At 55.2% G+C, this 12725-nt stretch overlaps 1 protein-coding gene across 1 annotated transcript in view; it reads left to right on the top strand.

The window, feature by feature from the left end:
• PNPLA6 (patatin like phospholipase domain containing 6) overlaps nucleotides 1-12725 on the top strand; it is a 66495-nt gene that overhangs the window by 412 nt on the left and 53358 nt on the right. The window contains exons 2-14 of the mRNA XM_056851064.1: nucleotides 554-619; nucleotides 1923-2010; nucleotides 2132-2214; nucleotides 2691-2788; nucleotides 3530-3670; nucleotides 7302-7461; nucleotides 7750-7830; nucleotides 8354-8482; nucleotides 9460-9540; nucleotides 10648-10798; nucleotides 11439-11522; nucleotides 11629-11735; nucleotides 11982-12173. Of these exons, the coding sequence (XP_056707042.1) occupies nucleotides 554-619; nucleotides 1923-2010; nucleotides 2132-2214; nucleotides 2691-2788; nucleotides 3530-3670; nucleotides 7302-7461; nucleotides 7750-7830; nucleotides 8354-8482; nucleotides 9460-9540; nucleotides 10648-10798; nucleotides 11439-11522; nucleotides 11629-11735; nucleotides 11982-12173 (1461 nt within the window). The remainder of the gene's footprint in view (nucleotides 1-553; nucleotides 620-1922; nucleotides 2011-2131; nucleotides 2215-2690; nucleotides 2789-3529; nucleotides 3671-7301; nucleotides 7462-7749; nucleotides 7831-8353; nucleotides 8483-9459; nucleotides 9541-10647; nucleotides 10799-11438; nucleotides 11523-11628; nucleotides 11736-11981; nucleotides 12174-12725) is intronic.

Below are 12725 nucleotides of genomic sequence, written 5' to 3'. Positions count from 1 at the left end.
TGCTAAATGAATTTCTCTCTTGCCTTCAGTGTCTTCCATGGGCTGAGCTGGGAAGCCGAGAGCAGCCATGGGTCAGAGTGAATCAGAGCCACAGGAGGAGCAGGAGGTACGGCTGCCCTTGCCCACGCGGGAGAGCCAGCAGGCCAGTCTGCCTTCACCAGCCAGGCATCTTTTCCCTTCTCCCCTCTTCCTCCGGCAGACCCACAGGGGAGGTGCTGTGGCTTTTGCACTTCCCCGGACTCTTAAATCCTCGTGGTTTGAGAGCTTTCCCAGCCAAGCATGCCCACTTTGTTTCTGGGTGGTGCCCTTAACTCTCAAGCTTTCATCACCATGTGGAAGGTGGGCGGATGGCACAGCCCTTGGGCATTACCGTGGCCTGGTGGCTGACACGAGGGTGCCACCTTGTGCATCATTAAACCCCCTCACTCGCCTCCCTCCTTCCCTTGCCCCCCCATATGTTTCTGAGCGCCCCCTCCCTCCCTTCCTCCCTCCCTCTTGCTCCTCCCCTTCAGGGCCTGTTGCGTTTTCTCCCCCCCCCCCCGCCCCCCTGCAGGGCTCGGTGTCGGCCGTCCTGCCCAACATCAAGCTCTTTGTGGAGGATCAGCTCCAGACCAGCATGGTGAGGGGTGGGGTGGCAAGGAGGGAGCGGAGGTTTTGACTCGAGGGCTGGGTGAGGCTGCGCCCACCCATAGCAGAGTGGTGGGAAACCACTGCCTTTTAATTCCAGCGTGGTGTAGTGGTTAAGAGCTGTGGTTTGGAGCGGTGGACTCTGATCTGGAGAACCGGGTTCGATTCCCCACTCCTCCACATGAATGGCGGACTCTAATCAGGTGAACTGGGTTGGTTTCCTCACTCCTCCACATGAGCAGCAGAGGCTAATCTGGTGAACTGGATTTGTTTCCCACTCCTCCACACGAAGCCAGCTGGGTGGCCTTGGGCAAGTCACATTCTCTCAGCCCCACCTACCTCACAGGGTGTCCGTTGTGGGGAGGGGAAGGTGATTGTAAGCTGGTTTGAGTCTCCCTTAAGTGGTAGAGAAAGTCGGCATATAAAAACCAACTTTTCTTATTATTATTCTGCTCTTTATGCTCGTGGACCAACAGGTCATGAGCAAAACCAATACAACAAGTTCAATAATACAAAAATTACCAAACATTCAGAAATACAAAATCTGAGCACTGCAGTTAAAAGGAAGTATCATTAAAAACCATAGATAAAATTTTTGCCACGGCAAAGGTTACATTTGGATCAGTATCAGCCAATAGCTTTGCAACTATCTCTTGCTTTAGGGCAGGTCCCTGCTTCTGGGTGTGTGCTGTGATCCATTTGTCTCCGGCGAGATCCTGCTTTTCACAATCTACAAAAAAATGCCAAACAGTGTCCAAACTCCCTGATCCACAATCAAAATCACTCGGAAAAGGGCACCCCTGAAAACCTGCCTGCCAACTCCCCCAATGGCAGGGCATTTAATCTGGCCTTGGAGAAAAGCACTCTGTACTTGGCAACAGTGAAAAATTTACAACAGGCAGGAATGGGGCCTTTGGAATGGGGAGGCCCAGAGGGCTTGTCCTTCCTGCAGCATCGTGCATCACACATCCTGCTCTCAGATCTCCAGCTCTGGCCAGGTCCAGGGAGTGAGTCTGTGGGACCAGGGAGGTGCAAGCAGAGCCCCCCTTCTTGCTCGGGCTGCAGAGTAAAGGGGGAGGCAGGATTTAGCCACCCTGTCTTCAGGAGACTTCTTCTGTGCCTAGTGGATAAATCTCTGGTTCAGCCCCCAGGGTGGTCAGACGGCAGCTCTCTGCTCAAGGCCAGGGTCTCGTATGCGCAGCTCTATCCCGGGAGAGCCTTTCCAGCCAGAGTTCTGTGGCATTTCCACCGTGCCGTGGTCCATGTGCCAGCTGAGCTCCGCCTCTTCCCCACAGGTGTTGGGGGTGATGATAGGAGTCGGGCTGTCGGTGCTGCTCATGGCTACCTTGATCCTGGTGTTGGTCCGCCGGTTCCGCCTCCAGAGTGAGTTCCTGGTGGGGGTGGGGGGGTGAGAGGCGCATCCTGGGGGAGGAGTGTCCTGTTTTAGGTCGTGTTGGGGAGCTGCCGTTCTGATCCTGTGGGCTCCTGCCTGTTTTTCCTGCAGGGTTTCAGGCCCAGGAGCAGCCCAAGTATCGATTTCGCAAGCGGGATAAAGTGTTATTCTACGGGCGTAAGATTATGCGCAAGGTGAGGCTTCGGGGCGTGGCTCAGAGGGGAGCAGGGAGCTGGGGGGGGGCTGAGCTGCAGGTGTGAGGGGCTTCTTTGGGATGAACCGGTAACTCTTGGCCCCGTGCAAACGAAGCGGCACCTCAGTGGGTGGACTCAGTGCAGAGCCAGGGACTTTTGGGGGCTCTGTGGAATCTTAATTGGGTGGCAGGAACTTGGCCTTTCTGCTTGCTCAGGGAAGCCTCCTGGTCAGGCATGTTGTTTTCTTTTGAAGGGGGGTTGTAAAAGGTAGGGTGTTGCTTTGGATGAGAATTTATACTCCTTGTGGGAGTTTATCATATGGATACTGTGCTTTCTACCAGAGGGAAAAGCAAGTCCTCCAGCCGTTGAAATGCATTGGCGATGGTCAGTGAGCCTGCGCACACATGGGGCAAAAGGCTGCCCAGTTGGCATAGTTCCAAGAGGTTTCTTTCCATTGTTCACCTATCTGCTGGCAGGTTTCCCAGTCCACGTCCTCCCTGGTCGATACCACCATCTGCTCTGCTTCTCGGCCCCGCATGAAGAAGAAGCTCAAGATGCTGAATATTGCCAAAAAGTGAGCAAGTGGCCCTGGAGAAGGGGAGCTCTGGGCACTTTAACGTTTGTGTGTGTGTGAGGGGGGGCATATTTGGCCAGTGCCCTTGAAGCGCTGGGGTACTGTGAAGAGCTGGGTGTGGGCAGAAAGGAGGAGGGCAGAACAGCCGCCCTGGGCAGGATTCTCCACCGCTTCCCTCTTGAGGCAATGTGCACATAGTTTGGAAACATTACGTTTGCTCAATTCTGCCTCTCTGTACTATTAAACCCTCCTGCTTCTGGCCAGTCCTGAGTGGGCAGGGGAGTTGTTAATCACACCCACCCACCCACCCACCTCAATAGATATTCAAAAGTTGCAGTTAGGGAAATCTCTGAATCCTTCCCAGCTCTGCAGCCAAGTCCTCTTCAGTAAAAACGGCTGGAAACCTCTGCTTCTTAAACTTGCCTGTTACTTCCCCAAAAGGAACCATGGAGCGCTTGTGGAGGGGGAAGGCTAGTTGAGGGGTGGGGCAGCAGTTTGGAAATGAACTAGCCGGGGGGGGGGGGCAGGGTGTCATTTTTAGAACCTGAAGGTCTGTGTGGTTTTCTGAAGGATTACAACGTGGCGAGGGAATGCTTCCTCACACCCAAAACCAGCACAGGGGGAAGATTGGTGCAGAAGCAGCTGATGTGCTTGGGGGGTGGGGGGGGGCAGAGGCTGGCCGTGTTGCCGCCTCCACTGACGTTCCTTCGCCGGTCCCCCTCTCTCTCTCTCCATGCTCAGGATCCTGCGCATCAAGAAGGAGCTGCCCACCCTGCAGCTGAAGGAGCCCCCTCCCTCCGTCCTGGAGGCTGACCTGACAGAGTTTGACGTGGCCAACTCTCACCTCCCCTCGGAGGTCCTCTACATGCTGAAGAATGTGCGGTAAGCATCGGCTGGCTCCACGCGTGTGAGGGTCCCAGGTGGGAATCAGTGGAGGCCTCACGAAGGGTCTCGGCAGCCGACGCATGGCCCGAAGCAGCGGCTCTCCTGTTTTCCGTGTGTGTGTGTTAAGTGCTGTCAAGTCGCTTCCGACTCATGGCGACCCTGTTTTCCATAGCCAGACTCTTCCTGGCGCATAGCAGGCCTGGGTGAGAACAGGGGGGCCTCCTGCTTCCCTAGCCGTTTTCTACACCGAGGTCTCCCTCTGGATTATTTGTCTGAGATGGGAATTGCACTCCTTTCATGGGTACTGGTGTCTGAAAGTAATTCCGAGGGAGGCTCCGGGTTGTGTCGCGCCCCCGTGCTGTTTTTACCATCTACATGAAACTGCTCTGAGTGGGTTGTGTGGAGATTTGTCATGACGCTGAGTTTCTCTTTTTCAGCACAGGAAAAAGTGAGTCAGGGGTGTCCTGGACAGGTGGTAATGGGCTACAGGCGATGGCCCCTGGTTTAGTCAAGATATACTAAGGTATTGCTCAACTAACAAAGGAACAAGGAGAATAAAATAGAAGTCCAGAGGCATATTAAAGACTAATAGCATTTGTTCCAGAATAAGTTTCCTTGATTCAGACCTCACTTCATGAGGTTCATACGAGTGCCCAGTCATTTTCTACGCCCTTTTCTAACCAGAGTTCCATAAGGGGGTGGGGGTGGGGGGGTTGTAGCAGGAAGAGTCGTGAAGGGGTCCGCTTGGCCTGGCTGGGGCTGTGCTTATCCCCCAAGAAAAGAGACGTGAGAGTTGTTGGGAAGTGTAGATTTGTTCCAGATAGGGTGGCCAGATGTTACACTGGCATAGTTCACAGAGGAGGCCGCCTCTTGCCAGTACCGGCTGCCTGCCAGGTTGTTTTCAGCCCCTGGCCTAAGAAAGAGCTGCCCTTTTTCCCAAGGGTTGGAGTTAGGGTTGCCAGCTCTGGATTGGAAAATACCTGGAGATTTTTGGGGCGGAGCCTGAGGAGGGCGGCGTTTGGGGAGGGGAGGAGCTTCAATGCCACAGAGTCCAAAGGCCAAAGCAGCCATTTTCTCCAGGTGATCTGATCTCCGCCACCCAGAGATATGTTGTAATAGCGGGAGATCTCCAGCCACCACCTGGAGGTGGGCAACCCTCGGTTGGAGGGAGAGGAGGAAGGAGGCAACAGAGAGAGAGAGAGAGAGAGAGAGAAGAAGCCCGAGGGGGGGGGGACTACAGCCAGAGACCAGGGCCTGTGGGAGCAGGAAGGAAGGGGGCACCATCAGCAGGGCTTCAGCGGTTGGAGGGCAGGGTTTGGCCTCCTGCTGTCAGGCTGAAGCTCCTGGGAGAGGCTTGGTTGCTCTCGGCTGTGTCGGGGGGGGGGGGGGGGGGGGAGCTGGGAAGAAGGCCCTGGCACCCAGGGAACTCTCCCTGTTGAACTGGTAAGCGTGAGGCCTCCTTAAGGCTCTCCCTTGAAACCCAGTTATTTCACCGAATTGATGGAGGCCATTCAGAGAGCCGCAAATGTAGCAGGAGCTGCTGGATCTCCAGAGAGCAGCGTAGTCTCATCGCAGCCGGTTCATGTGGCCAAAGCAGAAGTGATCACACCTACAGGGAAGATGTGGAACTCAAAGCTTCCCAGAGTTCATTGAGAGCCATGAGAGCAACGGAGCCTGAGACCAATACACGGAAAGCGGCACAAGAGGACCGTGGACTCTCGAACCAGGCGGAAACACCCACAGCTTGCTGCACGGATGGTGGCCCAATTGAAGGGATTTGGAAGAGAGACAGTGTTTGAAGGCCGGGTGGAGGAAGCAGGGCCGTTTCACGCCTCAGTGTCCACAGCAACACCTTACAAGGGAGCAGGCAGACCTCTGAGGGGGGGCTGTGAGTAGGTCCTGCTCAGGGAGTCCTGCAAGGAAATGAGATTGGGCCAAAGTACTTACCTTGCACGCAGCATCCTGGTCGACTCTGGAGCACAAGTTTCCATGGTGTGCATTTGCGGTGTTGGAAAGAAGTCACTGAAGGAGCGGAAGCCTTTCCCAGGGATTGTTCAGGGTCACAGGAATATGGCAAACCACCTTACTCCAGGTACCCTTACTGTGCCTTGCAAATGCTTCGTTACAGAAGGAGGTCCCAAGGAAGCCCTGGTGGCAACAGATTTCATCAGATGCTGCATCTGACGAAGGGAACTTTTACTCTCAAAGGCATATTACCCCTCCCCCCGAATCTTGTTGGTCTGTAAGGTACCACTGGACTCAAATCTAGCTCCTCAGATAACTGTGATACTGATCTAACTTTTGGAAAGGCTTCTGTTTTGTGTTGGCTGTAATACCTAATTGGGGGGGGGGCATAAACAGAGATAAGTGAAGTTACTGTGGAAAAACCGTGACCCTGCCCCCCCCCCAGGAATGTGATGGTTATTCTTGGCAGAGTGGAGAAGCATCTTACTGGATTGCCCATAATTAGGGCCAACTTGAATTTCCAGTGGCCCTGACCCACCGTCAGGAGCTGGAGGCGGTGTTCATTGTCACAACCATCTCTCAGGTTGTATATCAAGGTACAGATCTGGGAACATTCCATTCAGATGTGATGGGTGTAAGCAGATGTGCCCCAGAAATACTGGGACAACGTCCTAACTCTACCACCAGCTAAGACAGGAATACCAGGGACACCCTCAAATAAATATAAAGAATAGGGAGTAGACAGAACCTTTTGAGGAAGAGTTGGAGTTGAAAAAAATAATTCTTTCACCAAAACAGCTGCAAGCAAGTCAGAGCTGCTGGAGGATGAAGTCTTCTCCATGGGGACATTAATCTAGAATGTAGGTGGCTATAAAAACACCAGTATGAGACTGGAAAGGCAAGACCTGCGAGATTGGGGCCCAGAGGGATGCCAGTACACTATCCAGCTATCCTAGACCATCAGCGGGCCCAGATGATGGAGAAGAGGCCTCGTTAGGCCCTCTGCAAGTCCCTGGGCTGTTCTTGTCAGGAACACAAGACGGTGGGAGTTGTGCATACGTGGACTATGGCCAGCTGGATAGTGTCACTGAGAAGATGCCAGGCCCCTCTCAAGGATCCATGGACAACTCCTTGGATCTGCCGGTTAATGCTTATCAGTTCTGTACCCAAGACTTGACCAGTTGTTCTTGGCAGGGGGAGGTACCCCCCCCCCCTGAGGACCAACCCAAAATAACCTCCGCTACCAAGCAGGGACTTTTAAAATTTAATGTTATGGCCTTTGAACTTTGTATCAACATTGCAGGTTTAACCACCTTTGGAGTCCCCACCTCCACCCCGTACTCTTAGTGAGAATGTTTTCAGTAAATAAAAAAATGTGGCTTATGTGGGTCTGACCTTGGGTGCCCTGGGTGTGGGCTGTCCTGTGTGCCCCTTCTGTTCTGCACAGTGGCTGGAATGGAGCCTGCCAGGCCACCGGCTGGATTTCACCGAGAGAATCCCTGGGCGGCCCATTTCCACCCACGCATGGTCCCCCCTCTGTGTTGGGTCTCTGTGGTTGGGTGTGAGTGTGGGGCGGGGGGTAGGTGGGTCTGAGAGGGGTGCCTCTTGTGCCACGAGGGCTGGGGTGGTGACGGCGCACCCTCCCTCCCTCCCTCCCTCGCAGGGTGCTGGGTCACTTTGAGAAGCCCTTGTTCCTGGAGCTGTGCAAGCACATGACCTTCCAGCAGTGGCAGCTGGGCGAGTATGTCTTCCGGCCCGGGCAGCCCGACACCAGCATCTATGTGGTCCAGGACGGCAAGCTGGAGCTGTTCCTGTCCGAGCAGGTGAGGGGCAGCAGCGACTTCAGGGAACTCCGCACGAGACCGGCGTCTGCGTGAGCATCGCCTGCTTTGGCATTTCTTGCAGCCAGCATCACTGAAAGGAAGAGGGTTCAGCAGTCGCACGGCCCGTGGTGGTGCACAAACGCCTGTTTGTGTTGCCGGGATTTGCACTGGGGTCTTCTGTGGGTTCCGTGTTCAGAGGTCGGGAGGGGGGGAATGCCTCCGTGGGCACTGTGGGTTGGCACCTGGCTGGGCTGGATACTCACGAGTCTTTGTGTGGGTGTGATTCAGGATGGAAAAGAGACCCTTGTGAAGGAGGTGTTCCCAGGCGACAGCGTCCACAGCCTCCTCAGCATCCTGGACGTGATCACGGTAGGATTCTGTTCTGCACAGACCCAAGAGTTAATTCTCGGCTCCCGTCCCCTTTCCCTCCTCCCTCCCCTTCCCCATATTTCTCACATTTCAGCCTCCCAGGCTGTCTGCAGGGCACAGTGTGGGACCACCAACCCCCCCCCCCATGCCCTGCAGCCTCCCCCTCCCCTCTTCCCCATTCCTGCTACTGTGTCTTCCCTGGCTTGGCCTGTGGGGTGAGGCTGCTCCTCTGACTAGTATCAGCCAAGGCCCGGCCTCCTTCGCTTCGGTGGGTGGAAAAGGGAAAAAAAGCAGGATCCCTTTGAGCATTTGGCTTCTCCGGGTAGCTTGACTGAGAAGAGACTGCTGCTTGGCCTAGGTTCTGGGATGGGGGTGGGCTGATTGCGGACCACAGAGGTGGTAGGATCCTTGGAATGAGACCCCTGCTGTGCTGGGGGGGGGTGCACGTGGGGCACGCTGTCATCTCACGCGCAAGAGCTGGCCTCTGCCAAGCACTGAGCTCCTCTGGGTGTCTTCCTGGCAGGGTCACCAGCGGCCGTATCGCACTGTCTCTGCGCGGGCAGCAGAGGACTCCACAGTGCTGCGCCTGCCAGTGGAGGCTTTCTCCGCGGTCTTTGAGAAGTACCCCGAAAGTCTTGTCCGGGTGGTTCAGGTAAGCACCCATCCAGGCCCATCCCTTGTCTCTAGTCCTCCTGCATCTGCTCCATCTTCCTGCGGTGTCTCATTTTTGCATGAGTTTAGTTCTGCCTGTGTGCACCACGGCTCTCCTCAAGATCATGTCCAGGGCTCACCTGGGTGGGGGTGGGGAGGGGAGAGCAGGCCTTCCCTGGGGTGGAGCTTGTCCCATGAACGACAGAAGCAAAAAAAAAGAAAAAGGAAAGACCGAAAATATGTGAATGTTGCATACTTTAAAAGTACTGCATCTTCGGCAGACTATTTCGAGGGCATCTGCATCTGAAAACAGTGGGGGGCCCTCCCAAGGGCTTAACGGCAGCTTGGCCTTTTTAAAAACTTTTTTTACTGTGTGTTTTCAGACATGCCAGAAGGCTAAAATGTGATGAGGCCAGGGTGAAAATGAAGGGCTCAGTCCTTTCTCTAGCGTGGGAATTGGCCCCCAAGTCCTTCTCGAGGAGGGGCAGTTTCCGAGAGTAGTGTCGTATTGGTCTGGAGTCGATACAAGTCCAGCAGCACCTGGGACACCTCCGAGGTTTCCAGGGTCTGCGCTTTCGAGAGTCTGACTTCCGCACTCGGACAGACTTGTTGGTCTCTGAGGCACTGCTGGCCTCGCACCGAGCTCTCGAGGGGTAGCGAGTGAAGAGGCCTGGCCTGGAGCCAGACACAGGCCTTGTGCTCAGATCCATCCCAGGTTCTGTGCTCTGGCCCTGAAGTGGTCCGTAGCCTGAGAGCGGAGCTACTCCTGGCCACTGTGGCGCTGATGGGTGAAGGGGCCTCTCTCCTCCACGGCCGGCATTTCGTATTTTCTCTCGGACCTGCTGTGCCCAAAGGGCTGCTCCTGTTCCAGAAATGGGTCCCTCCGCATGGGCCTGGGTGCCCCATCCCAGCTGCCCGGCAGGCCCCCCTTCCTCATGTGTTCACTGCCATTTGCTGACCTGCCGCTTCTGGTTCCAGATCATCATGGTGCGCCTGCAGAGAGTCACTTTCTTGGCCTTGCACAACTATCTCGGCCTGACCAACGAGCTTTTCAGCCATGTGAGTGACCTGCTCAGCTGGACCCTGGTAACTCTCCTCCCCCCTTCTCCCACTTTTCGGTGGGAGACGTGAAAACAGGACCTCTTTGGGCATCCGCAAGAGTTAACACGCTTCTCAGGATCTTGCCCAGAGGTCTGGCCCCGTCTGCAAAGGGCCCTCGGGGGGGGGGGGGCACTCCGGTGTTATTCCTTGAGTTTCAGCCTCTTCTGGGAGCGGCTAGATTAAGGATGCTGGAACACCTGCCTGCCAGTTCGGCTCGTGCTCTGTTTGCCAGCTGTGTATTGAGGCGTGGCTTTTCGATGATCCTTTTGATGGTTCATTGATCTGTTTGTGGCTGGCAGGTTGTTTCACTGTATTCCTTACTAACCATGCAGCACAGAGCAAATAGCTTTTTGCACACACGAGTTCTCATACAGCCTGATTGACATCGACTGACTCCCTGTCCTGGCTGCATAACTGCTCTGCTTAGCAGGCAATTTTTAAATAGACAATTAGATCGCTCCCAAATCATAGAAATCGGTCATCAATAAGTCCTTTGTTTCAATAAAATCCTGCCCTTCGGTGTTCATCTTCCTTAGAGATGCTAATGTCTGCTGACCAGTTTGAATAGGCAGCATCCTTGCACATGCTCAGTTTTGGGGAAACCTGAGCCATTCACGGTTGCCCAGCATGAGCCAAACGGACTGAGTGATCAGCTGGCGTCCCATGGCTACCTTTGAACATGGGTCTCTGGCAGAAGCCTTCCTCAAATCTTGGTAGGGCTGGAGATGTCAGGGATTGAAACTGGTGGAGCCAGGGAGCTGTGGGACCGTTCTGACACAACGATTAGCCAGACATTGGCAGGCTGGGGCTTAACGTCTGTCCCTTCTCTAGATTTTTCCATACAGGCTTTAAGTCTCACCAAGACTTACCTGTAGCTGGGCTGTCTGTTTGGTGGGCTGCCCTGAGAGAGATGCAGTAGAAGTGTACGGTCTCTTAGTGCGTGCAGTGTACATTCTCTGCCCCAAATGCCAGCTCTTTCCAAGTGCCAGAGAGTCGGGCAGCTGGTGGTCTCCAGCCTCTGCAGCCCCCCAGCATCAAAGATGTGGCTCTGCTTCCTTTCCCCAGGAGATGCAGCCGCTGCGGCTTTTCTCCCAGCCAGGCCACGCCTCCCGCACGAGTCCTGTCCGGCATGGCAAGCGCGTCGTCAGCACCTCCTCTGCCGAGGACGCCAAAGAGAGTGCTGGGAAGCCATCGGATGTGGCCATCAAGGACCAAGGTGGGGGAGCCTGCCCTGGGCATCATCTGCTGGCGGGTCGGGAGACCTCGGCAGTGAGACCGTCCATCTGGCCCGGCCAGCCTTTGCTCCCTGCCCCTCCCCCTCCTCCCCAGCCTTTCCCCTTCAGCCCTGCTGGCCCTTTCCGTGGCCACTCTCTTCTTCCACCACAGAAGCTGAGGGGTGGAGTGGGGCAGAGCAGGGACAGTTGATTAATCAACTTGATTAATCAAGCTGTGGTTTTTCCCCCAGCCCGGCCAGGCCTCCCGCACGAGTCCCGTCCGGCATGGCAAGCGCGTCGTCAGCACCTCCTCCCAAATAGAACAGTCTCCAAAGATGGGAAGGGCCTCTCCCTGTGTTCTTAATTCCCATTCAGGAAGAGATCAGGAAAGCCCCTTCAGACCCTCTGGGGTCCCCAAGCCATGTAGGGTTCTAAAGGTCAAAACCAACGCCATGAATTGAGCTTGGGAGTGGGGCAGAGGCCTTTTAGATAGATACTTTTATTTACAGCCGTCGGCCAGCATAAAGGGCAGAGGCCTTTGTCACTGCTGTAGTATTGGACTCACACGCTCTCAATAGCTGGCCCCAACCAGTCGGCTTCCAAACATGGGGCTGAAGAGGCTCCCTGTGCGTATTCTTCTAGGTGACCCTTTGAAGCCTGGTCTACTGGAGCCGCCTTCCGCCCCGCTATTGAGCCGCTGCATCTCTATGCCAGTTGACATTTCAGGTATGGGTCTCTCTTGGCATCTTTGCCCTTCTCGAGAGACGCGGCATCCATGATCCTGGGCACTTTGGGTGATCCTCAGGTAACTGTCGGTTTCTTTCCCACTCAGGGATCCAGAGGGCCCCTCGGTCGGACTTCGACATGGCCTACGAGCGTGGGCGCATCTCGGTTTCCCTCCAGGAAGACAGCTCCGTCTCGTTAGCTGGCTTTGCCCGAGTAGGTATCTGCTGTCCAGGATTCTCTCTTGGCACCTGCAGGGTGAGCCTGCAGGCCCTGAGCTTTAGTTGGGCCATGAGAAGCATTTCCGGCTGGACATCTGCTTGTAGCAGGATGCCTTGAGCTGGTGGGAAGGGCTGCTGTGCCGTTTCTGCACTTTCCAGGGAAGTCTTCTTTGCCAATCGTCTCGTCTTCCTTCTTCTGCCTCTTGTGAGCTTACCCAGGGCTGTCCTTTCTTCCTGGCAGTCAGTCTCCCATGAGCCCCGGGAACGGAAAACGGTGACGGTAGAGGAGCAGCCATCCGGGGTCTACCACTACAATTACTGTGAGGATGACTCAGCAGGTGGCGACTGCCCCTTTGGGCCCTACCAGGGCCGCCAGACGAGCGCCATCTTTGAGGCTGCCAAGCGGGAGTTGGTCAAACTGATGAAAATCGAGGTAGGGAGGAGACCTCCTGTGCTCCTCTGGGTGGGATTCCTGCTGAAAGGCCTCTTTCTCTTTGCTGCGGGGGCCTTGGAGCTGGCCCTGCCTGCCTGGCTTGTGTGGGGCAGGAGAAAGAGCAGGCCTCTGCTCTTTCCCCCTCCCGAGAAGAGCAGAGGGTGCTGGAGGGTCAGCTGTGGAATTTCTTCACCTGTTACTCTGAGTCTTTGCTTCCTCTCCTCGCAGAACTCGAATTCTGCTGCAAGACCAAGAGCCGGGACTGTTGCTCACTGTTTTATGCTAGGGCAGGTCTGCACTCCCCACTTGGTGAGGGGCTGTTGCTCTTGCTGCCAGTTTTGGGCAACCAGAATACAAAAACCTCAGCACTGTGTTGTGGGTCGCTCTGAGACTGAAAATACTGTGGCTCTGCTTAGTCTCAAATACTGTTGTAATGGTAAATCAGCGTGCACTTTTACTTAGGCAGTATCTAAATAATACTCAGGAAGGTGCAATTTAAATCTTATCTTTTTCCAACCCGGATGTGATCTGCTGCTTCTGTCCTCTGGGCTC

The sequence above is a fragment of the Euleptes europaea genome, chromosome 6, assembly GCF_029931775.1.
Source record: "Euleptes europaea isolate rEulEur1 chromosome 6, rEulEur1.hap1, whole genome shotgun sequence".
In the NCBI taxonomy this organism is placed as follows: domain Eukaryota; kingdom Metazoa; phylum Chordata; class Lepidosauria; order Squamata; family Sphaerodactylidae; genus Euleptes; species Euleptes europaea.
This window is presented reverse-complemented; position numbering and strand designations above follow the sequence as displayed.